The sequence below is a fragment of the Cupressus sempervirens genome, chromosome 8 (assembly GCF_028749045.1).
Source record: "Cupressus sempervirens isolate cs-2001-9-10 chromosome 8, ASM2874904v1, whole genome shotgun sequence".
NCBI lineage: Eukaryota > Viridiplantae > Streptophyta > Pinopsida > Cupressales > Cupressaceae > Cupressus > Cupressus sempervirens.
In genome coordinates this window covers 520,319,358-520,346,170 of record NC_143125.1, presented here as the reverse complement: position 1 = coordinate 520,346,170, position 26,813 = coordinate 520,319,358, and the positions used below count along the sequence as shown (strand labels likewise).

The following is a 26,813-nucleotide window of genomic DNA, read 5'->3' as shown; positions in this document are numbered from 1 at the left end:
TGTGTGGTAACTAATTGACCCCTCCCCTCTCAGTTACTCTTATATTTTCAACAAATTGACCTACCATGGATTGAAACCAATCAAGATCAAGATCAGGATCCTTAGGTATGCTCACCTCAGCGAGAGCTTTGTCAAGGATATGTATATGAGTAGGTGAGATTTTAAGTAGTTAGAAAATGGTTATCTGAGCATTAGTACGTTGCATTTGTTTGAGTATGTTATAGTTTGTAGTAGTAGAAGATGTTGCAAGTTTTGTGTTCTTGCTGGTTGGACCAACAACAATCTTATATTTATGTTGTTCAGTTTCAGGAGTGGAAGGCGCAGGGCCTTTGAGCACTGTCTTAGCATAGGATCGTGTGACAACGTTAGCACAAAATTGTGATTTTTCTTGAGCAGATTCAAGAGATGTGAAACTTTTGAGGACTAATGGAGTCTTTGGTATTACATCAAACTATTTAGAGTCTAAAGGTTTAACCATATTAATTATATTGTCATCGTTGGTATACGTGTAGTTGGGGTTTTTTTTTGGTTTAGAAGTTTCTCCCTTTTCATATGGAGGAAATGATTCTTTGAAAGCTTTATGATCTGTGTTTTTGTTATGTCCTCCCACAACTACGTCACCGTCATCAATGAGGTCTTGGATCTTATGTCTCAGATTAATGTAGTTGTTGGTTTCATGACCTTTGTTTTGATGATATTCATAGTATGCGTTTTTGTCCCATCATTTAGGTCTTGGTTGTGGATCATATGGATGAGATTTTTCCAAAGGAATGAGAAACTGATTTTGAAGAAGAGTCTTGTAGACCACTTCAAGAGGTTCACCCAAAGGTGTGTATTTGTGTTTGGGTCTAGAAGCCCAAGACGTGTTTTTAGCATTGTTTCCAGATGTTCTGTTGTCTATAGTAGCCTTCTCAGTGGCTTTGGCTGCATGTATATTATCTGTGATATTGAAAGCTGCCTTAGGAGGCTTAGGAGTGATATTATCCACCACTCCATCATGTACTACATCTCGGTTTTTGTTAACATATTTGAACTTATCTTTGCTAGAGTTGGACCCATGTTTATTGTCCTTTTGGAGGGTTAACTTACCTTTCTTAACCATGAATTTTTCTATGTGGATACCCTGTGTGATCATATCTTTAAAGGTATGAGGCCCTTGAAGCTGTAGTTTGTATCTGAAATCACGAAAGAGGTTATACATGAATATGTCAAGTTTCTCAGTTTTAGGTATCTTGTGTGAGTACTTGGTGTATAATTGTTTCCATCTTTGAACAAATGTTAAGAAAGATTCTCCAACTCTTTGTTTGAGGTTACAAAGATCTCTTATGTTAATGGTATATTGGATGTTGTGCAAGTATTGTTGTATGAACATGTTGGCAATCTCATCAAAAGTTTTGATTCCAGTAGGTAATCGTGAGAACCACTCCATAGCTTGACCACCCAGACTATGTGGAACAAGCGCATGATTTATGTTTGATCATGTATAAACTCCATGGACAGGGCATCGAACTCCCTCAAGTGATTTTGGGGTCAGACGTACTTGTGTACTTGTCATATTTAGGTAGCTCAACTCCTCTAGGAAAAGGAGGCATGTATAGATCCTTGTCAAAAGGAAATGGACAAATAACATCTAGTTTATTGTTTAGTAGGTTTGTCTTTTTCTTTCATCATTTGTGTCAATTGCTCTTGAATGGCTTGGAGTTGTTTTTGCAGTTTAGAGGTTTCAGATTCTTCCTCTTTGATGACAATAGTTTCAACGTTGTAGTCTTGAGGAAATACTACTCTTTCTCTTCATTGAGTAAGATTTCCATCATCTTTTGGAAGCTTTTGTCTTTGCGACAGTTTTCTATGTCTTCCGATGGTATTTCTTTAGTATCCCAATAGTCGTTTGCGTAGGTGTCATGACTCTTGAACTTTTCAATTCTTCGTATTCATCTCTATTTTCTCTTCTACTGTTTTTACTAGTTTGAGGAAATACTGTGTCATGTCCTTGAGCTAGTTTGAGGAAATACTTCTCTTTCTCTTCATTGAGTAAGATTTTCATCATCTTTTGGAAGCTTTTGTCTTTGTGATAGTTTTCTGTCTTCCGAGGGTATTTCTTTAGTATCCCAATAGTCGTTTGTGTAGGTGTCATGACTCTTGAACTTTTCAATTCTTCGTATTCATCTCTGTTTTCTCTTCTACTGTTTTCACTAGTTTCTTGGTCTTGGTTTGTCATCCTATCAATATGCAAATTTTCAGTTTGTAGAGGTCTAAAATGTATACGTGTCTTGTATAAAGGTTCAATGTTTTTGTTTGTAAATGTGGGTGTCCTGCTTGTGTTGTCATAATCAGGTTCAACAGACGACCTCTCACTGTTTGGATGTTCTTGATGTTGGAATACTTTAGAATAACTTGGGGGGGGGGGGGGGGTGAATCAGTTATCCAAGGTCCAAATGTACAGATAAAACTTTTTAGTACTTAACAATAACATGTGCATGCATTGATCATCCAATATCTCAAACCATGGTATATTACTGTCGTTGGTCAAATGAACTTTGTAGAAATGTAAACATGAAATACGACAAAATCATTGACACAAGGATTTTACGTGGAAACCCAATTTGGGAAAAACCACTAGTAACATGCTACCAATTTTCACTCTTCTGAAGTGAGCTCTGTGAGGAGCCAACGCATTAAAGGTTACAATGCACACTCTTGAATGGGACCTTGATTAAAGGATTTCAATCACCCTGTTAGGAGTGATCCTTCTTAGATGACTTTAGAACATTCCATTAGAGTGTCACCTTGTTAAAGGATTTACTGATGGGTTTTATGTCAACCTTAATCCAAAGGATTTATCCATACTGATATAGTTGTTAGAAAGTGACAGTAGCACTTGATCTGATAACAAAACAACTCACTTGCAGATTACAAATCTCTTATTCGGTCCTCCATACTGCATGGCATTCAATCTCCATCTTTGACAACTTGTTCACCCTTTGAGCCTTCACCTCCTTAAGCCTTCTTCCTTAGTATGCCAACTGTAGGTTCATTCCTTCGGCCACCAAATGAAGCAACACCTCAAAACTTCTTGTCTATCTCTAGTTCGCACTATGACACTTTGCTTTTGGCTTGTTATTTCCTTATAGAGAAAATTTAGATCTTTTACCGCTTCACCACAGTTTTTCCATCTTAGGGTTAGGTCAGATTCATCGAATCTACCCTCTTTTCCATTTTGTTTCCTCTAGAAACTTCCCTTACAATCCTCTTCAAATTCGTCTCAAAATGGTTTATCTTGGATTTTGTGCCACCAACTCATCATACTTATCTTCCACGCACTTCACATAATTCAAGAAATCAACGTTGTTGGCTCAGATTCCTCAAATCTTCAATCAAACTCATTTTACTGGCACTCGGCAATAACATTTTGTTTGCTCGGCAATAACTGTCTTCTGATGCTCGGTCAACATTAGGTTGCTCGACATACACTAAGTCTTACTGGTGCTTGGCACATATTAAACTTCCTTTGCTAGGCACCTACTAGATTTCTCTTTGCTCGGCACATACTGAATTTCCTTTGCTCGGCTCCAACTAACTTTCTGCTCAGCCTGCATTGACTTGCTCGGCTTCCACTGTTTGCTCAGTCAGGCACTACAGACACATTTCTTTGCTTAGCCTTCTTCTTGTCTTTTCTCAAGTATCCTTTCATTGTAGCCTTAAGTAGATAAACACCACACTATATCATCAAAGCCTTACTTGGTCTTAGTGCTCCTTTTATACACCATATAACTCAACCTTTCTCTAGGTACTCTTGTTATCCTTTCTTTTCAAATCCTCTTCATCAATCAATCAAATAATAGCATTCAGACCAAATTAACAATTGTCTCACCAACAAGTAACAGGTTTGACATTAGTAATAAAATAATGATTGTTCCATGATAAGTTTCATTAATCTTCCTCATTTCTATCCTTAAACAATCTTCTTCATTTCAACACATGAAACAATGGATTCCTAACTTGATTTAAGTTTATGGAAAAGATCTGTCTAACGTAAGGTTGGCCAATAGGAGACAGGGATCGTTCCTCAGACGTAGTAGGTGAAGGAGACCGTGAGGATCCTCCACTGCACTCAGATTGTGTATAGGACCGGGAACGACCTCTACCATGATTCCTACCTCTACCTCTACCTCTACCTCTTCTAGGTCTATGGGAATGAAATACATCTCCACTCCTAGTTTCAATAGTTATAGACAATGACGTATGACAAGGTTTAGACAAGGACCACACCTAGACCTTTGTCTCAAAATAGGTAAGTGATAGTAAGAGTGATGTATACCAGGGTACGAGTAGTCAGAGAAGTGACTAAAATAGTCGAGAGATTGACTATCGTGACAGCAAGGTATGACAACATAGTAGAACAAACGAGATAACAGAGTGACAAGACTTAGTTCATACGTAGATCACAAGTGTTCAACCAAGTAAGTTGTCTATGTTTCAGACTGTTATCAATAGAGAAGTGTATTGGTGTTCCTAAATAGAGACTAGATTTGGACAAAGTTTCGACAAGAAAACTGAGAATAACTCACTGTTTTTGACAATTTTTGACAGACTTCCGCAATGAAATGTTCTCTGGCGCGAGTTTGTGACAGTCTATACCATTAAATGCCTTCTGAGGCGAGAAATGGACCTAATGGACAGTTTTGACCATTTTTTTGATAGTTCCAAGACGAAGTCTCGAATGAGGTACATGTATACCTACTTGAGAAAGTACACAGAGTGACGCGAGGAAAGGGAACAATAAGGCCCAAAATCCTGACTCGTGTGAGATTTTGTAGTTATCCATGCAAGGAAGTGATAGTTTGACCAGTTTAAACCAAGTTTTGACTGATTTTGACAATGAATTTGCACTAGCTCGCGTGAGAATACAGGGCTTCCCAGGCGAGAAAGTACACAAGATGATGCAAGAAAGTGCAAATAGCAGACCCTAAGATCATGGCTTGCGCGAGGTTTCACAACAAACCAGGGGAGTAAAGGACTAACTTCTTAGCTTTGACCAGATTTTGAAGAGATTTTGACAAGTTCTGGTAGGCTTCAGACAAGTTTTAGACAACGCTTCCAGTTTTTAGATAAATTTTGACATTGTTTCGGATTGATAGAGTTGAACTGATTTGCAAGTATTACAGTTGGTTTCTCAGACTCGTTTGTAGAACAAACAGTGGGACACAAGCAATAGTTGCAAGCAATCCAACCAAGGACAAAGCAACTCAGAGGGACGGGGTAGTCTTGACTTTTTGTTTTGAATAGTTTGGACAATTTTTGATTCGAAAAAGACACACTTTATCCCTATAACTGAAAATGGTAGAGGAAGCAAAACCTTTGTCTCATATCTTATGTGCATGCGTTCACCTCACACAGCTGTGTTACCCCAGTAGAGAGCGCTTGTGTTTTTGGTGTATTCTAAGGACTCAATAACATATATGTTCAAAGGTTACCCTTGAGGCAGGGGCCAGTGTCATATACCACCTTCCAACATCAAGGTACATGCCTATGGTGAGGATCTACAGGAGGATTCTTCCCTCTCCTTGCACAAAGATTATGCCCCCTTTCAAATGTGAACCGGGTAGCGACTAACTGCAAGTGTTTAATAGGCTTCTGTTCACATTAACCTCCGGTGGCCTCACAAGCAATGTTAAGGCCTCTCAACCACACCGACATTTGAAAGTGTATATACTTGACTAGCAAGACTTGGAGCGACACCGCTCAATACAACAGACAGAGCCTCTTCGAGATATGTGATATCCAGAATCACGAGGAATAAGTTAACATGGCTTTGGATTGTTTATCTCTACAAAGCATCTTTATTATAGTGAGTTGGAATCACCGGCAAAAGGTGTGTTGCTCACTTGGTCGTTCTCGGAGGTTGGATCACTCCGGCAAGCCCACTAAAGGTTGACTTGGACTTGGTTTGGATTCAAGGGTCCAAGTTTCTGAATTTCCTAGAAGGGAAAAGAGCATACTCTACCTTTTCACCTCACTCAAACAAGCTAAACAGATCCATTATCAACCTAGCTTATCGATCCCAACTTGTCTAGAAGCTTTTGGGTTTCTGATTTTCCCAAAGGGAAAAGAGCATAATCCCCTCACTAAAAGATTCGCTTGGGAGAACCACTACCTTCCTTGTCTTTAGAGGGTACCATCTTCCAAAGGGGTCTAGGTTTCTGATTTACTCTTGGTCACCACTTCCAAGTAGTAAAGAGCATAATCCCTATCCCTTTGTCTAGAGCCCTAGAGAAGTTCACAAGGGCTAATTAAACTATGTGAATTAAAGCTTGTAAAAGAAGATGAAATGTTTGAGTTTGTTTTAATGTCTTCGACTAGTGATTCTTTGACAGTCGTCCTACAATCAAACATTTAGCAAGTTTATGTGTTTGTTTCAAAGTGTCTTTGCAAAACGTCCTACAAACCATTGTTATGCTGTTCCAGAAATCATAAATTATAAAAGAGTGCTTCGAAAACAGAGGTTAGCAAGAAACAACAATAACAAAATGTAAAAAATGCAAGAATTTAAACACACTGTTTTCTAGGCTCGCGCGAGGCCATGCGAGGATTTGCTTTGTGCCACGTGAGAGAATGACTTGTTCAAGCGAGCATATGCATTTCTTCGCCCGAGCAAGCGCACAGAAGTAGGAGAGCAAACAAAATTCTTGTGTGAGAAAAGGACTTTCTGGGCGAGATTTCTTAGTAATGTACGAAAACAGAATGTAGAATGTTGAAAATAAAGATGAATGAGGCTAGATTATTAATTTTTCTTTTCTACTGTTTTTACTAGTTTACTTGGGCACTAGAAATGTATGCGTTAAATATGGGCCTGTGATTCAACCACACACTTCAACATAGTCATTACTTGTCATGTTCATCGAAGAATAAACATGAGTTTATTCATCTTGAATGGCTGAGCAATGTGACCAATTGCCTTCTAACTAGACGGGTTTTACTATGTGCTCTCAAAATCGAGAGTTCAATAACCAGAGCAACTAGAATGAAGTATTTAAAAACTATATGACTGAAACATTTAAGCTAGAATGAATGCAGATTAATCTATGCTTTTGAGATTTTCTTATGCAAATAGATATGAACTAATCTAAGAACAAGATGAACAATGTTAATCTAAATGTATGCAATGTGATCTAGTATGAGAAAATAAATTAACTATAATAAAGATCTTCAAATGCACTAGCATTTGAGTATTCAAAACGACAGAGTTTTGTTACTCAACAAATGCATTCTCCCAAAATGAGAGGCAGAAGGTCTGTTTTATAGAATCCCATAACCAATCAACGGTCAAGATCAACTAGATGACTACAAGATTTAAGCTAGAATGAATGCAGATTAATCTATGCTTTTGAGATTTTCTTATGCAAATAGATATGAACTAATCTAGATGATTATGCAAATTAATCTAAGAACAAGATAAACAATGTTAATCTAAATGTATGCAATGTGATCTAGTATGAGAAAATAAATTAACTATGATAAAGATCTTCGAGTGCACTAGCATTTGAGTATTCAAAACGACAGAGTTTTGTTACTCAACAAATGCATTCTCCCAAAATGAGAGGCAGAAGGTCTGTTTTATAGAATCCCATAGCCAATCAACGGTCAAGATCAACTAGATGACTACAAGATTTAAGCTAGAATGAATGCAGATTAATCTATGCTTTTGAGATTTTCTTATGCAAATAGATATGAACTAATCTAGATGATTATGCAAATTAATCTAAGAACAAGATAAACAATGTTAATCTAAATGTATGCAATGTGATCTAGTATGAGAAAATAAATTAACTATGATAAAGATCTTCGAGTGCACTAGCATTTGAGTATTCAAAATGACAGAGTTTTGTTACTCAACAAATGCATTCTCCCAAAATGAGAGGCAGAAGGTCTGTTTTATAGAATCCCATAACCAATCAACGGTCAAGATCAACTAGATGAACGATGGAGATTTGAAGAAAGTTTAGTCAGAATGGCAAGTTTCCTTGAATGCAAGAGTTAACTGATTGCTTTTGAGATGAATGAGGAGTTAAGCAGCTTTAATTTTTTTTCTGATTTGAGTTAACTCAATGTTTCCAATTCTGAACTGAAGAGAGACTATTGGAGAAGATGTTTGGTTTAATTAAAATAAATATGACCTCAAGTGGATTTTCTCAATTATTTGAATAGTTAAATTCAATAATTTAAGATTAGGATTTTTAATTTAATCAAACATAATTAATTCTTTTTTCATGTGTATTAGCTAAAAGGGACGAGTTTAATTAAATTAAAGTAATAGGACTTATAATTAAATTAATTAGATCAAAAGGATTATTTAGCCATTTTAAGCCAATAGTTAGGAATTAAATACAAGTGTATGATTTATGCAGATTATGGATTTTCTGCACTTGACACTTAGGTCAAGTAAAGACAATTGGAATCAAAATGCCTAGTGCAATGGGACTTAAATGATTAAGAGACTTGATGTTGTAAGATTGCTGCACCGAAATTGGTCCAAAATGATAATGTGCCAATTTTGGGGTATTACAAGTCATAGTGAAAGAAATTATCGACCAATTGCTCCAAACAATGCATCCGATACGAGTCTTCCAAGCCAATGGATTTTTGTACAATCACCCTTACTCTTAAATTTGCGAAAAAGACACTAATTCCCCTTTAATGCAAGTCAGTAGTCCACACTACGTTTAGGAAGGACCCATGATTAGCCAAAATAGTTGCAACTTTTCTAGATTTAGCCCATTAAACAAATATTACTTTTGGATAAGGCGCAAAAACCAACAATTAGAGAATTTGAACACTTCTTCCTTTAGAATATCATATGAATGACACATGGCAACAATGTTGCGACTTCCTACTTGCTTCCACCAACTCCAACCTCCACAATGAGTGATGACAGACAAGAGATGAATGTTCTCCCAATCTGCAACATTGAGTCAAATGCTTAAACAACCAGACTCCGCCAATCTTCTGTCTCCATTCGAATAAATGACAATGAAGCTCACAATTCTCCAAACTATATTACTCATATGGCACAGAATTGACATATATAGCGAAGTCCTTGTTCAAGCCCAGAATGAACTTGTAGAGACCAACATAATTCAAGCCTTCATACGATGTCTTGGATAGTGATTTGCTAATTTTTTTTTTTTTTTTTTGGTCTTTAAAAGGCTTTAAGCTAAACTTAAAATAAAAACAAGTTTATTACACATTTGCATCAAAAGTTCATTCTGAGCTTCATTGCCATATTAAAATTGGCTTTGAATGCAATAGGTAACACAAAGTTTGCAAACTTAAATTCAAATCCGTCTTGAGCAAAGCTCTAAAACTCACAATCAATATTTAGAAAATGTCGTCACATAACACCTTTAATCAACACAAAGCTTGAAAGCAAGTTGCCTCTTTTATTGAAAGCAATTTAGATTTATGTCTAAGCTCAAAGTTTTAGAGTGCATATACAAACTGACAGTATTTTCTTGCTTTGCCAAAAGATGATTATTTACAATAAGCTCCCTCTTTTATATAGGAAAATAAGAGAGAGAAAGGTGGAAACCCTCAACCACCTTGATTTATCAAAAAATAAACTTCTAACTGACTGACTTATTCAAAATTGCATGCCTAATACAATTGTTAGTTGATTACATGCTACAACTTTGCACGTGATACTATCACATGCAATTACATCTTGTTTTTTCATTACATGTAATATGTCAATTACAAATTACAAATACATAATGAAAATATTCTAAGTGCTTAACAAGACACGACTTCTATTACATCATCCTTTTTGGTCCTCATGCTGCTACATGAATTTTTAGTGAATGATGTGCTTAGGTTTGGTGGAAGCATCTCAATCTAGAATAAGATTACGCATCCTTGATTGTTATGTTGATCGTTTTTGTCTTGAAAGTGTTCTATGCTTGTAATCATTTTTCACCTCCTTGTAGGCTCCATTATTTGATCATATTTTGCCTCGTGTCCCTCTTTCTTCTTTGCATGCATAAAACCAGCTCTTTAAACTAGGAAAAGACTTATGAATGGGGTTTTTTGGGAGCATTGGATATGGAGTATGGCTGGAAACTTGTGGTACAACGAATTGACATAAATGTTTGAGCTCAAAAACATGCATTTTTATAAAGAAAAAACCCCAAAATGAGTTTTTGGAATGTGAAAACACATGTGGACAACAAGAATATTATATGGAAAATGCACAGAAATGGATGGAAAGATGTCTACTTATAATGAGATTTTGTATTTTCATCATAAGTAAATATGCACATATGCAAACAACCACCATCATGAGTTTTTAAGTCATGTGGCAGCGGTATGCAAGGTGTGAATTTAGTGTACACAAGCATGAAAGTGGGGTTTTGGATGCAAAAACACGTGATTAATGAGCTCACTTTTTTATGATGGTCTCTCTCAAGAATGAGTTTATTAATCTTGACTGTACAAGTAAGGTGAAGTACTTGCATGTGTAACTTGGACAATCTAGACAGAAGATAGAAGGAACACATCATATACAAAACAGTTGCAATTCTGAAATGAAATTGTACAAACAAGAGAACAAATGTATACAACAAAGCCCTATGAAAATGGCAAAGAATCATACCCTTTTCTTCAAGAAGCAAGGGAAGAAGTTTTTTAATCTCTTGTGCAAAAATCTGAAAACGAATTCAAAGAGATTTTTATTTATGGATTTAGAATGATTGCATGATTGAGAGTTAAATATACTTCAATCTTGACTCAATCTTTGCAAAATTTGAGTCAAATATCGTAGCTTGCCAAGTGTAGGAAGTTGGAGTTTAAAAATGCATCATTTTAGTGACCGTTTTGCCCAAGCAATATGCAATATGCAATACATATTAAAAATTGGTGTCCGAAGCATTATATGCAACTTGGAAAGGATTGTATGCGAGTTGGAAATGATATACAATGCTTTAGATCTTAGCCAAAGAGTTGAAGATTTGATGAAGAAAAATGCTCAAACACAAGGCGTTTTTGGGCAAAAATGTGCCCTAAATGGGCTGTAATATGAGCAGAAACCTCTTTAATCTAATAGCTAAGAATGATCCTTCAGTGATCTCATGCAAAAATGACCCTATGGAGAGCAAAATCCATCAAATATTGGCCAAGATATGAGTGATTCTTTGCTGCAAATCTCGTTTTTCTGAAAATGGCCAAATAAAGTGGGTTATTGCAAGTTAAAAACATGTGCCTTCGCTCTAAAAATCACCACTTATGATTGGGTAAACAAAAATGCCTTGTAAAATAAATAAAGATGCACTTTTTAGTGCTCAAAACACGTGCTTTTGCTCTCCAAATCCCCACTTTATGAGTTTCTAGTGCAAATGAAAGTAAATGTGTTTTTAGAATGTAAAAGCACATGCTTTTGTCTTTAAATTCCCCACTTTATGAGTTTCTAGTGTTAATGAAAGTAATGACGTGTTTTTAGAATAGAAAAACACGTGCTTTTCACTTCAGAAATTCCACCATATGCTTTAACATGTCCAAACTCCTCTATCGGAGAAGTAGAGATGGGTTTTTAAAGTAACAAATGCTATTTAGAATACATGTGTTTTTGGATTCAAATTCCCCACCATTATGCATTTAAATCTTAAGTAAAAAAATACATTAATGGACTTTTAGAATGCAATAACACGTGCTTTTGGGTTCAAATTCTCCATTTATAAGCACTTAAGTGATATAAAAATGCGTTATTGCCTATAAAAAGTCTACCTATATGCATTAAGACTTATATTTTACTGGCAGTGGGTTTTTAATAGGTGTTTTGCATGTTGATACATGCTATGAATGATAAAAACCCCACCTTTATGCATTTTAATGTCTCACGTAATTAAATTTAATAAATAACTATAGTTTTCAATAAAGTAACCTGAGAATAGAGTTAAAAATTCAGAAACTATGGTCTGAGTTGAAGTTTTAAAATGGATGTCGAAATCCACTTTAAATATTAAATATAATTTTATTTCGTGCAATTACCAATAAAAAGCCCACTTTTGGAGGATTTTTTAACACAACATGCTGTCGCCTTAAAAACCCCAACATTTTCCTTCATAACCTAAGCTAGACAACTTTGTTTGAGGCTTAAGTTAACTCAGAATGAGCCAAATTTCAAGGGCTATTATCATAAGGCAAAAGCAAGACTCAAAACTATTTACAACAAAAAGAAAAATGAACAAAAGACATGAAAGTTTACCAAATATCAAGCGTTTAGATTTAGAGAAGAGAAACTCTTTCTTACAAACAATTTGGGATTAAACTTGATGGAAATCTTCAAAAGGACTGCACGAATAAAGTTACATAGAGTACAATTCAGGGATAATGAATTGCCTTAATGACACTTTACCAATATGTTAAAAGAAAGACGATATACCTACAAATTCATTAGAAAATTGCATAGAGTTGCCTCAATTTTGAGGACAACAAACACTCAAGAGTTTTATCTGAATTTCTCGTCATTACTTCATTGCAATCAAGTTTTCAGCTTGACAAGAGATCCCAATAACTAATGTGGATTTGGGGGTGGAGACCCTAATGGATTTAAGTGGTAGTGCCTCACATGGGGATCATGGGGCAAAACTCCTAGTATGGCTGGAAACTTGTGGTACAATGAATTGACACAAATGTTTGAGCTCAAAAACATGCATTTTCTAAGCTTGAGAAGGAGAATGGGATTCTAAAGCATGAATTTGAAATTACCAATCTTAAGATAAGTTTGATGGAAGCTAAGAAAAACAGTCTATTAGATTTGGGATCAGAGAATGCAGATCTAAGATCCAAACTTACCAAGGTGACATCCTAACTTGAATCTACAAAGCTGCAATTTACAAAACTTGAGAAGTACAATACTTTTGTGAAAGGAAAACTTACACAAACAAAGCAACATCTTGAGAAGTTGTACTCCAACATTGAAAAGCTTGATGAGTAGATCATGACACAAAGACCTAAAGGTGATATGACTGGTATTGGCTACTATGAAGGAGAATCATCTAAAATATATGAAGTTAACGAGGAACTAGATCTAGTGATTCAACAACCTAAACAACAAGAAGAAGATCTGAACAAGGAAGTACCTAAACAATCTGAGCAACCCAAAGAAGTGAGGAGAATTTATTGGATGATTCTTTGCATGCAATTAAATTGGTCACATGAAGAAGGATTGTATAGGTAAGTATACTAACCCTATTTCTAGTTATTGTCATAATTGCTATGCTTATGGACATAGAGCTAATGAATGTAGGAAACCTAGATTTAGTAATAATATGCATCAAGGTACTAACTTTGCAACTAGTAGACCTATTGGTGCAACTAATGCCATAAAAGGTGGAGTTATGTCTTATAAGTGCAACAACTTTGGACATATTGCTAGAGTTTGTAGATTATAGATCAGTCAATTAGGACCTAGATATGGAGACAATGTGATAGCATGTCAGATTTGCAACAATTTGGGACATACGACAAGATTTTGTAGGATAACTAACACGAGACACCAAATGTAAGGACACCTGACTATAGAAGGAATGTAAGCAACAACTTGAGAAGGAATGACAACAGTAATGAAAGACAGAAGGAGAATGTGAAAGAGCATGTACAAAACTTAAATGAAACATTTGTTAAACCTAAGATGCCTACAAGCACACAAATATGGATAGGAAAGAAGACAAGTGATACATCTGAAAATAAGTCGAAGTCAGTAATAGTTGCTGACAAACCTTTATCAATCTAAACAATCTATGTATTAAAAGGTAAGGGGAAATGACATCAGAAAATTATCCTCCCCTGAGAGATTGAATCAAGACTTGCAAAGTTTATGGTAGTTTAATATGGATGAGAGGAAGCTACAGTTAAGTGCGCATGTCATTTGGAGCTCATATGTGAGTACGTACACAAAAAACAATTCTTTTGTTAAGGAAAACAACTTTTTAAGTCTTGTGTACTTGTGTAATCAATGCATAATTAGATTGAATCAGATTTAATGGTTGAAATTGATTGAATGTACACCATTTGATCATGCAAAGAGTTGGAGAGCCTTAAGAAGCAAATTTGAGGACCAATTTGAAGAGTTTGAAGCAAATTGAAAGCGAATTCATTGAAGCCCTAATTTTATGATTTTAAAAGGTATTTCTCACTTGCACATTCGTGTTTTAAAGAGAATTTAAGGTTTTAAATTTGGAAGAATGACAATTCCAGTTGTATGTAATGTTAATGAAAGACCTATGTATAAGTATAAGAAGCACCCTTACATTTCACTTGAGGATGATCTGTCTAGAGCTCTTTCACAAGTTCCAAGTAGGGTTTTACATGTGGAAGACATCCAAGCATACATCAACTGCAAATTTGAATCAGTTGGAGATAATGACATACATAAGGACATGAACCTATTATACAACAATGATTTTACTTTCAAACAAGGGTTTGAGCACCTAGATAACCTGAATATCACTAAGCACATGTTCTTTGAAGAATTTCATCAACATGAATGGACCAGAATTATACTAAGCAAAATTCATGAGGGTATGTTTTGTGTAGGAGAAATCCTTGTCATGATTACCAGTGATTTAATTCATGAACTTAGTGGATTGAGCAATGAAGGTAGTAACCTTGTCAATGAAGAAAATGTCAAGAAGTTAGTTGAGACCAACACAGAGTCTGTATCAGATGGCAGAAACATGAAGGTTGATAAGATAAAACAAACTGATGTTAGATTGATCAGGAAGGTCATAAGATACAAGATGAACTATAGTTCAAGGGTAATTCAGCACATGCTAGATTTACCTACTACTTCAGAAAGCAACCCATTGATAGAATAAAGATGATATATCAAGAATGATGAAGGACTTCCAGGCAAAAATGAAGCAAAGATTAAGAATACCACGTTCTATTGTAGAAAAGTACAAAGATGAATTATGTTTTATGTTTGAAACATATGTAATTTGCATGGAGGCAGTAGAACCTAGGGTGAAATTCATCAACCCTGTGGGCTATGAAGTAATCGAACAAATGATTGAAGGGTATGTCAAACTAATTTTAGAATCAGAGAGAGATGAAGAGTGTCCTAGATGGGGCACTTATGAAGAGAAATTGAGTGAAGTACAAGGACAATTATACAGTAAGGAAATCAAGAAGGAAGTGGATAAGAAAGTGAATGAAATACTCAAGGAATCAGGAATGCGTAGAGAGGAATTCCAAGAAATAACGAGCACAACTCTGAAAATGAGAGTTAGCAGACAGTTAGAGATCTTAATTGCCAAACCACTTGCATTTGAACGTGGACCTTCTATGGAAGTGACAGTTGCAGCACCATCAGCTCAATCACCTATTGCACCTTATGCAGCAGTAGCACCTGCTACATCTGAAGAAGAAGTCAGTATAACAAAAGTTCAATCAGCCACAACAGTATCTTAGAGAAGATCAACAAGAAATACTTCACCCATAGCATCAACTGAGAGAAAACAAGAAAAGGAGGAGTTACCAAAGCCAAAAAGAGTAAAAGAGTTAGCCACTGGACCTGGTAAAAGACATAAAACAGTTGTAACCTATGTTGGCAAACAAAAGAGGACACAAGAGCAAGAAGGAGAAACAATGAAGACAATGAGAGGACAAACTACATCTCCACAAGAAATATTTAAGTCTGAAACAAAGAAAGTTAAACCGGAGGATACTAGTGAAGGCAAGAAGAAGTGGAAGCCTAAGATTGAAAACATGAACAACATGATTATAAATGACGGAAATCTCACCAAGTTAAACAAATTTTATTATCTATATGAGAATTTTGAAAAGTTGCAATTAGAGAATGCTATAATCAAATATATGATGATATTGTTTAATTAAAAGTTTTATCAACATTCATGGACAAATACCAAATGACTTATATGAGAGGCTAGATATATGATATTTTTTAATTAGAAGTTTATCAACATTCATGGACAAATACCAAATGACTTATATGAGAGACTAAAGAATCAAAAGAAGAGAGTTAAAGAAGAAGATAAAGGAATAAGAGAAAGAATTGTCAGAAAACTCTGTGAAATTGAAAGTGAAGAGCATTTTGAGAATATTATGAAGAACCTAGAAGTTCCATTATTAAGAAACAAGACGAGAAATTCTGATTGTGGGAGGAAATTATGAACAAGTGATCAAGTGAACAAGGAAATTGAAGAAGTTTTAATAAAGGTGATGACAGATTTTAAGGACAGTACACCACAGACTCACATAGACACCCTTGTAACAGAAGAAAAAGAAGACAAGGATGAACAAACTACAATGCCTATGGACACCACAGTTGACACCATAGCAGAAGAAGAGACAGGAAACAAATTAGACACATCTACACCAACAACAGTTCCATCCATTTCAACAGTTGTAGATACTTCAGCAGCAGCAACAAAGATTCCAGAAGGCAAGGTAATTCATACCTTGGATGGACCTGATTAGTTAGTTGTGCAACATCAAGAAAGCTTGATGATAGAGGGAGTAGTTATAACCTTGGATACAAGTGAAGATCCCTTTGTAACCATTTCAGTAGATCCATTTGATACTTAGTCAAAATTGAGTCTTGGCAATTTGGCAGCAGAAAATATTGTTGATTATTCTAGCTCAAGCTCACATGAAGAAGAAAAGAAGGAAGAAAATAAGGAAGAAAGAGAGACAGAAGAAACAGGAGAGTATAAAGCAGAAAAAGAGAAGGAAATGATTGATACAATGACAAGTTCCACAACATTGACACTTATACTGGACTTTGTAGCAGTTGAAAATGAAGGAGCAACAGGACATGCAGTAAAAACCCAAGAGGTCACAGATAAGAAGACAGAGGTAGAAAAGACCGATTCAGAGGCAGAATGGCAGAAAGATGACAGTTCGACCCTACAGCTACAGTTGGTTACACAAACCAAGGAACTAAGCAAAGAGACTCCAAGTTCATCAAAGTCTCCATTAGAATCATTTCTAGGAAACATGATGAGTAGAACAGGTGATGTAGAAATTGAAATGTTTGGTCAACTTTCAACATTTGCCACAAGCAAGATCATTGAGTAAAGCAAGGCAACCAAGAGTGCCCAAGAAACTCTTGAGAAAATGACAAGTAAAATGCAAAGTCTGATAGCTATACAGATCAGTGAGAGTGACCCACAGAAAAAGGCAAACAGGGTATTGGAAGAATTTGAGAATCATTTCAAGGCATTAGTAGAACTTGCTACTGTGAAAGCCCGAGCTGAACATGATGCAAATATCTTCAGCAAAGTATGTATATGATTTGGCAAACTTAGATACATGCGTAAAAGAATTGAGAAGGTGTGTACATGAAGGAAAAGAGTTATATGAGAAATGCGCTTTGTCACATGATTACATTCAAACCTTCACGTCACAGATTAGAGTGAAAGAAATGAATTGAAAAGTGTGATCAATGAGCTAAAAGATACAGATGCTCAAGTCATTGACTTGGAGCAAAGAATCAACAAAATACATGATTGATAAGTAGGAGATAATTTCCACAGCAAGTCAAATTGTGATATTGCTATCAAGATTTAACTATGTAGTTTTTGAGTCAAACTCATTGATCCATATTTCATGAGTAGTGATTCAACATGAATCCATCTCTCATGAGAATAAATTGAACACTTAGCACTCACTGAATCTAGGTGATGCTCACAGAGGTGAATCACTGAGACCTCTCAGGAGGTCACCCATCCCAGGACTACTCTAGATTGAACACACTTAACTACAGAGTTTCCACTATGGTTAAACCCACTCCAGCTTGAGCACGCTTAACTACACAATTTCCTCCATTGTTAAACCTACTCCAGCTTGAGCAAGCTAGAGTGGATTTAACCATGGGGGAAACTTTCAATTTAAGCGTGCTCAAGCTGGCTCAAGCTGGCTCAAGCTGGAGTGGGCTTAACCATGGAGGAAACTGTGTAGTTAAGCGTGCTCAAGCTGAAAGTAGTACTGGAATGAGTGACCTCTCGGGAGGTCCCAGTGGTTCACTTGTGTGAGCATCACCCAGAACTAATGAGTGCTAAGTGTTCCATTAATCTCGTGAGAGATGGATTCATGTTAAATCACTACTCATGAAATACTGGTTAACGAGTTTGACTCAAAAACTACATAGTTAAATCCTGATAGCAATATCGCAAAATACATGATGAGTGCAGAATGTTGGATGCAAGCAAGGAAAAGATATTGCAGAGATTTTCTCTATTAAGAGAACATTTATCTTTGAAGATTGATCCAATTTAGAAGCAACTTGATGATTGTCTAAAGGCTAAGGTATCTTATGAACATTTTACTTATCTAGACTTTCAAGCCACTGAATTAGCATCTTATGGCTTATGCACACAAGTGTGTTTGATTCAGTAAAAGATGAATGAAATAAAGGTCTAATTAGTTTTAAGAGCAGCTTTACTGATTGCATTACATTGCTAACCAATTCATCAACACAGTAAAAAATTGAATGAAGACTCAAAATTTTGACCTGTATATAGTTTTTGACTCACCTTTGTCATTGATGTGAGAGGGGGAGTATTTGTATGGAAAATTGTACGTATAAGGAGATATAAGGTATAATGTAAGGGGGAGCATGTATAATGTAAAAGATGGTATATAAATAGAAATGATCCACATTTTGAAAATTTTGTATGGCCATGTGAAGAACTTCACAATTTGTAATTATTTTGAGATTTTGGGACTTAGCCAATTTTCCCATATGTTGCCATCAATGCCAAAGGGGGAGATTGTTGGCAATTTGACTAAGAGGAGAATATGAAGATACTATGAGGTTGTCATTTATGGCAACATAGATACTATATTCGGTGAGCAAGCTTTGGAGTTATATTTTGGAGGAGATAACTCAAAAAATTGTCTAAGTGTAATAAAGATTAACTGTCAGCAGAGACACCTTTTTGATTTGTGCACTTCCTCGATAACATATTGGCACATGCACACTTGAGGGAAGCTAGTACAGAGTATGACGATTCTATATCTCAGAGCGCAAGTCATAATGAGTTGTATAGACATAGATATCAATGATTTACCAGTTACAGTCATGTACAGGTAGAACATAACAGAGGTAAGGAAATGGTAAATTGTGTTAAGGAATTATTTTTATTTACCAAAATAATTATTTGACTACTCTGGGATGACTTCCTAGATGTTAACCCTACCTTGGCATAAAGAGATTTTATGTTTTGGGATACGTGTGAAGACTTGAGATTGGAAGTTTTAGTGATGGGATCCAAAGTTGGTTGCCACTGTTAGAGCATTGAGGAAAAGGAAACCAAAAATGATCACAAAGACTAGCCTCTTGGTAGAGTCAAAACACTTCAATAAAGAACAGCCAATCAAACCATTTTCAAGAAAAAAAAACCTACATTTTTTCACCTCATCCCCAAATTCGAGTTCAAGGGAAACTTTGGTGTAGGTGATGGGCTGAACCTTTCCCTTAGGGGACTTGTGCAAACTTACAGACCAGTTTTGCCTATATTAACCTTGTATCCAAGAGTGAGAACACATAGATTCAACTTAATTGTGGAAGAATTCTTGGACTGTAAAACTTATGAGCTATCACAGGCAGATTTCTTACTTGAAGAGCAAAATGAAATGTTGGATCATAGAACGGAAGGATACCATTTGTTTGAAGTCAAGGCCATGATTGGACATTTAGATGTAAACAGTCTCAAAGACTTAAACTGCTTATCTACTCATGCTTAAGTTAAAGTTTACTGTTTATTTCTTATTTCACTCTCAAAGATATCCCAAAAGGGAATAAGGGTTTAGGCATTGAAAATTTGTCTGTGAAACTCTCTCATGTCTGGAATCTAGAGCTTGCATGGAACTTCTTTTGGTATGTACATGTTCTAATTTTTTAATTTTTTTTTAATAAGTTATGTGTCAAAATATTTAGATTGTAGAATCAAAAGTAGTGTGCTGTGGTTTAGTTAAAAATATTTTTTACTGGCATAAATGCACACAAGAGTATAAGAGATTTAATTGCCATGACTGTAGCATATGCTTTCTGGAATTCAAAGTTCAAACATTCTTGCATGACTAGAGGTATGTCTATGTTCTAAATGCCAGACTTGTAATATGCTTATTAAGAAACAACAAAAACACAATATATGAATTTCCTAATGACACGTTGTATTGATTAGCTTTGAAGTATACAAATGGTGCAGCTTCTTACTTTGGCTAACATGTTTGGTAGTCCATCTATATAATTGTTTGATTTTAAAATAATATATTTGCTTGCCTGAAGTTGCCATGGACCCTGCATTGGAGATTATTTGATGTCACACAGCTGAACATATCCTTTGTCTGCATTTCAGATTGTACCTCCTCTTTTATACAGCAATGTTCCCATTATGAAGGTGCTTAATATTTCATCTTGGAAAGGAGAATAGGAATCTTCACAATACTGCCATTTTGCATTGGTCAGTGGCTGAAAATTGGCTAGTGAGATCGTTGCCACAGACTGTTTTGGGAACCCTCACAAGATTTAAATATTTCAATGCAGGATACAAATGTGCTTTTGGATACGGGCAACCTGGTGCATGGAATAGGAAAGGAATGCTTAATAAACCATTCCATTCCTGCTGGTGTACTTACCACAGTGGTTCCTAAGGAAGATGCAAATAAAACCAAGAACAAGAGGACTGTGTATATTTGGGATATGGATGAGACACTTATTTTGCTCAAATATTTGCTCAATGGAAAGTATGCTGAACCGTTTGGTGGGTCAAAGGATGTTCAGCATGGAATAAAGATTGGAAGGCGATGGGAAAGACTCATTCTTCAAGTCTGCGATGAATTTTTCTATTATGAGCAGGTCTTTTATGATCTTTATCAACATTTTTCTGCTCTTTTTAAAGGGATATGATTCATAATTGCTTTTTTTGATCCATTGTTGTGTTATTACTATTGTCACTGGTTATAGAAGCTAATACACTTTTCAAGATTCTAAAATATTGCATATTTGTTATATTCAGGAAATGTATGGATTTTGGAATATGTTTCTTTTTGTGTTACTTGACAGTTTTGTGGAAACAGGTTGAAAACTTCAACGAGTCCCATCTGGATGTATGGAATGACTACGATGATGGCAGAGATCTATCAAATTATGATTTTAATAATGACAACATTGCTGAACCTAGTGATGATGTAAACCGAAGAAAAAATGCCTACCGTTACCGTTGTATACGCAACAAGTTTTCTCAGGTACGGACACGCCAAAACAATTCTAATGAGTGGGCCAAAGATGCAGAATTATCTGTATATGGATAATTTAATGGTGTATTGCATATTGATTATGCAAGGTGTGTGTATGGGGTCTTGTAGTACTTGCTTACGCAGTTGAGTTAACTGATGTTAACAGAAGAAAATATGTCTATGGTTACCAGTGTATATGAAATAAGTTTGCTTAGAGTGAACACACTGAAACAATACTAATGATTGGGCTAAAGTTGCAGACATATCTGTAATATAGATGATTAAATGGTGTATTGCATATTGCATATGCAAATATGTGTATGCATGGATCTTGTAGTAAATTGCTTACGCATTAGAAAATCTCAGTATGTTTTGTAATATTATTAACATTTTTCACTTGAATCATGTTTTATCTATAGATAGTAGAGTGTAACTGAAAAAGACATGCAAGTGAGGATTTCCACTGGAACTAGTCTACTGGAACACTGAATAAATTATTTAGTTCAATGGTGCCCGCCTAAACATGAAAGAAATGCTTGCAACAGGCTATTGGCTGGATTGGTTCGTATATCGGAACAACTTAAAATGGCTTTCCTCCTATGTTCAGACTGAAGGCTATATGTTCAATTTGAACCAGAAACATATAAAAACTTAAAACAGATAGAGAAATGCAAAGAACAAAAAAATTATCCTGGGAAAAACCCTCTTCACTGAGGTAAACAACCCAGCGTGCTAAAAGGAACTTTATTGATATACTCAGATCAAAATTATAAGCTCTCTAATTTTTCAGATTCTACTCTTCACAATTAATACACTTAGCTCGGGGCTTAAGAAAAAAAAAAGATTGCCTGAATGAAATACTCAAAATATCAGATACATAGACTCCACTAAAGGTTCATGCATTGTCTGCAAAAAACTCTAGACAAACAGGGATATACCCGATTAATAATCCTCACTCAAAAGACCATCACAAACACATAAATGATATTACAGTATAAATATAAAAAACATGGCACTGAAAAATGAAAATCTTTGGTGAAGAAGTATTCTTTTCTTCCTTTGCCCAAATGCATGACACTCATCCACCGTCATTATTCAGAATACAATCGAGAGTGATAAAAACATTAATTTCAATTATTGTCTGACAAGAATACAAGGCGGCAGCATTAAAGTACAAACCGTCCCTTCTTTGAACAGACAAGACAAAAACTGAAAACTGATGACCTGTTAAAATATTGAAAAATATAGACGGCAAGGAAGGTATTATTAAGAGTTTCTGCTGAGACTTATAAATCGAGAAGACATGTAGGAAGAAAATCCAAATAATTAAAAGAGTACTCCCATTGGTCTGAGTCAACACTTTCATCCATGAAGCTCAACCGGCGCGAAGAGAGAATAAAGTCAAAAGGAGTCGACTTGATGAAGATAAAATGGAGAATATCATAATAGAAGCATCATAAAGAGATGCGAATAGGAAGAGAGGAGAAAAAAACAATGCAAGCAGAGACCAGCAAACTGAAAGGATTGAATGAAATTGATCACAGCGAATGGGAGGAAAGAAGTATGAAGATCTATATCGCTGCTATAAACTTCAACACTCCTTAGCAAGAGAGAGATCTTGTATTTTCCATCTCGTAACTGGCGCAAGAAGGTGCAACAAAAATAATATCAACATAAACTCTCATCATAGTTTTAAAAAAAATTTGTTATCTCAGCATAACAATATACACCATAGATACTTCTAGAGAGTGAACCATAAAGCATAGATAAAGTCATGACTCATGAAGTCATACTCATGACATCCACCATGCATACTTGCAGAGGGTGAATCAAAGGATTGCACCTCAAACTTCTTTCTTAGAGAAGAATAATTAACCAGGGATTGCATGTAATATCCCTCAAATAAATAAATATAATATTGAATCATAATTGATATTTCTAGAATATATGTATAAAAACTAATAATTAAATAAATATCTATATAGATGCAATAATTAAAAAAAAAATGATTATTAATATACATCATACTTTACAAATCAATATAAATGAAAGAATGTTCATGGTAAATATTAATTAAATATTTAAATAAGTAATATCAATTAAGAATGATCAAATAAATAAATCTAATCTAATTACTTTTAATCAAACTTTGTCTAATTTCTATGACACCCTAATAATAGATAATCCTAATATCTAATATAAATAATAATATATATAGATCAATCACATAAAGGTGATTACATAACAAACGAATTCCCATTCCCTTCATGAAATAACACGTTGATTCCACTTTTGACGTTTCATCACATATTTATATCCTAAGACTCATTAATGGTAATGAAGGGGGGATATAGGAGTAAAAAGGTGACCGAAAGGATAAAATCAAATTAAAGAGCAAATAGTACATATAACACTCAAGGACATTCCCACATGGAGGGGTAATTTGAAAGAAAGATTATAACAAATAAAAGTGCAAATTAACGTTTCTTTGACCAAGCCAAGAAAAGAATAAAAAAGGAATGTGGTAAGGGAAGTAAAAGCACCACACTAAATTATTTAAATATGATCTTTAAAAAGCCGAAAGTGTAGGGAGGCCACAAAAGACAAGGGTTAAGGGTTTTAAGAGTGTAAGATTTTAGTTTTTAATAAAATAAAACGAAGACATATATAATTTAAATTATATTGATTATTTGTTTTATATATAAATGTTCAATTATCTATGGTCATGACAAAGTTTTAGTATGAAGTAGTAATTCAAATCCTGATAAGAGATTTTTTGAGGAAAATAAACAAGGTCTTTGAAAGGGACATTACAGTGGTATTATAGCCAGGTTCTTGCCATCCTGTAGGTGAATCAAATTATAAACATTTCAATAAATAAAAAGATCAAACTATTGAATACAAGTGATTTATTGTCAAGACAGGAGTTCCCAATACCTTGTGGGAGCCTACTCGTAGATGAGTATCTAACACCTTGCGACAATCAGATTTCCATCCTCTAAAGAGGTCATGTAAGAAAAAAATGATTAAATATGCTAAATCTAAATGATCCTCATAAAGACTATTAAATGAGTTATCAACTACGACAAAAAGATTTTGAAACTTGAAAGGTTAATCAAACCATATCTTCTAATTAGAATTATATCAACCAAATTATGTTGGAAGCATTTGAGGTAACTCAATACCTCGATATTATGAAATCTATCAATAAATTTGTTGTTTCATTCAATCATCAAACACATTGATTAATTGATCACCAATACTCCATCAATTACCTAGCCTTAAATCGGAATCAATCTTACCTTTACTATTACTTATTAGCATAACCAATCAAAATTGAATCACTCATAATCATAAACTCTCAACTGTATCCCAACATTCAGATTTAGAACTTGCACAAGAGTCATGGATTAATTGTGATCTTGACAATCAAATGAAACTTAGAATTGCTTGAGGACAAGCAATTTTGGGAGGGTAGGACTGTAATATCCCTCAAATAAATAAATATAATATTGAATCATAATTGATATTTCTAGAATATATGTATAAAAACTAATAATTAAATAAATATCTATATAGATGTATAATAATGAAAGAAATGATTATTAATATACATTATACTTTACAAATCAATATAAATGAATTAATGTTCATAGTAAACATTAATTAAATATTTAAATAAATAATTTCAGTTAAGAATGATCAAATAAATAAATCTAATCTAATTACTTTTAATCAAACTTTGTCTAATTTCTATGACACCCTAATAATAGATAATCCTAATATCTAATATAAATAATACTATATATAGATCGATCACATAAAAGTGATAACCCTAATAAACAAATTCCCATTCCCTTGAGTCAGGTGGGTCCCACATGAAATAACACGTTGATTCCACTTTTGACATTTCAACACATATTTATATCCTAAGACTCATTAATGGTAAGGAAGGGGGATATAGGAGTAAAAAGGTGACCGAGAGGAGAAAATCAAATTAAAGAGCAAATAGCACGTACAACACTCAAGGACATTCCCACATGGAGGGGTAATTTGAAAGAAAGATTATAACAAATAAAAGTGCAAATTAACATTTCTTTGACCAAGCCAAGAAAAGAATAAAAAAGGGAAGTAAAAACACCACACTAGATTATTTAAATATGATCTTTAAAAAGCCGAAATTGTAGGGAGGGCACAAAAGACAAGGGTTAAGGGTTTTAAGAGCGTAAGATTTTAGTTTTTAATAAAATAAAAGGAAGACATATATAATTTAAATTATATTGATTATTTATTTTATATATAAATGTTCAATTATCTATGGTCATAACAATGTTTTAGTATGAAGTAGTAATTCAAATCTTAATTAGAGATTTTTTGAGGAAAATAAACAAGATCTCTAAAAGGAACATTATATTGCACCTCAAACTTCTCTTAGAGAAAAACTCATTAACAAGGGATTGCACGTCAAACTTCTCCCTTAGAGAAGACTCATTAATAAGGGATTGCGCCTCAAACTTCTCTCTTAGAAAAGAACTCATTAACAATATGCATAGAATCACTGAAGTTGGGATTCTCTCTCAGCAAGGGAATCATTTTCTACTATGCCAAGCTTATCCGGGTTGTAGTAAAACTTCACTCTCGGAAGTGGCTTGGTAAGAATATTTGTAGTTTGTTCCTCCGTAGAAATGTACTTCAGCTCAATAGCTTTCCTTTGAATCATATCCCTTAAATAAGGATATTTAATTTCCACATGTTTCGTCTTGTCGTGAAACACTAGATTAATTGAAAGCTTCACACAACTTTGGCTATCACACATAATTATAGTAGGCTCTAAAGACTATCCAAATACATCTGAAAGTAATTTATAAAGCCACATGACTTGTTTTGCAGCCATAGCAGCTGCAACATACTCTGCTTCAGCTGTATTCTGGGCCGCACAAGATTGTTTCCTGCTGCACCAAGGAATCATGGCCGAGCCAAGGCTGAAACATCATCCTAAGTACTCTTCCTGTTAGGTACACACCCTGCCCAATCTGAATCAGAGGAACTCTGTAAGTTCAACTCAACATTTGAAGAGTATTTTAGTCCATATCCAACTATACCATAAACATATCTCAATATATGTTTAGTTGCCACAAGATGAATTTGCTTTGGGTCACACATAAGCTGACTCAATGTATTCACTGCATAACATATATTAGGTCAAGTGTTAACCAAATACAGTAAAGGACCAATAATTTGTCTGTACATGGTAGGATCAACTAAATCTGATACAGCTGCATTTTCGTGTAACTTTTCATATTGGCTTCCATAGGAGTAACCATGGATTTACACTCAAGCATTCTAAATCTTTTCAAGATATCTATTGCATATTTTCCTTGGCTTAAGATAATTTCATTTGATCTTTGCCAAACTTCAAGTCGAAGGAAATAATGTAATAGCCCAATGTCTTTCATTTCAAATTCTGAAGCAAGTTCTCTATTACACTTGACAATGAGATCATCATCATTAGTAAGAAACAAATCATCAACATAAAATACAAGAATCAACACCTTGTC

General features: G+C 34.8%; 1 protein-coding gene across 5 annotated transcripts in view; it reads left to right on the top strand.

Moving 5' to 3' along the window:
* The window catches only part of LOC149543477 (protein phosphatase EYA-like), a 169,324-nt gene that overhangs the window by 19,171 nt on the left and 123,340 nt on the right, over positions 1-26,813 (top strand). For 3 of the 5 annotated variants that reach the window (XM_089798278.1, XM_089798282.1, XM_089798279.1), the window contains 3 exons: positions 20,376-20,417; positions 20,564-20,875; positions 21,097-21,264. In XM_089798278.1, the coding sequence (XP_089654404.1) occupies positions 20,376-20,417; positions 20,564-20,875; positions 21,097-21,264 (522 nt within the window). Of the gene's footprint in view, positions 1-20,055; positions 20,104-20,375; positions 20,418-20,563; positions 20,876-21,096; positions 21,265-26,813 lie in introns of all 5 variants that reach the window. The other 2 variants (XM_089798281.1, XM_089798280.1) reach the window with 2 other exon arrangements.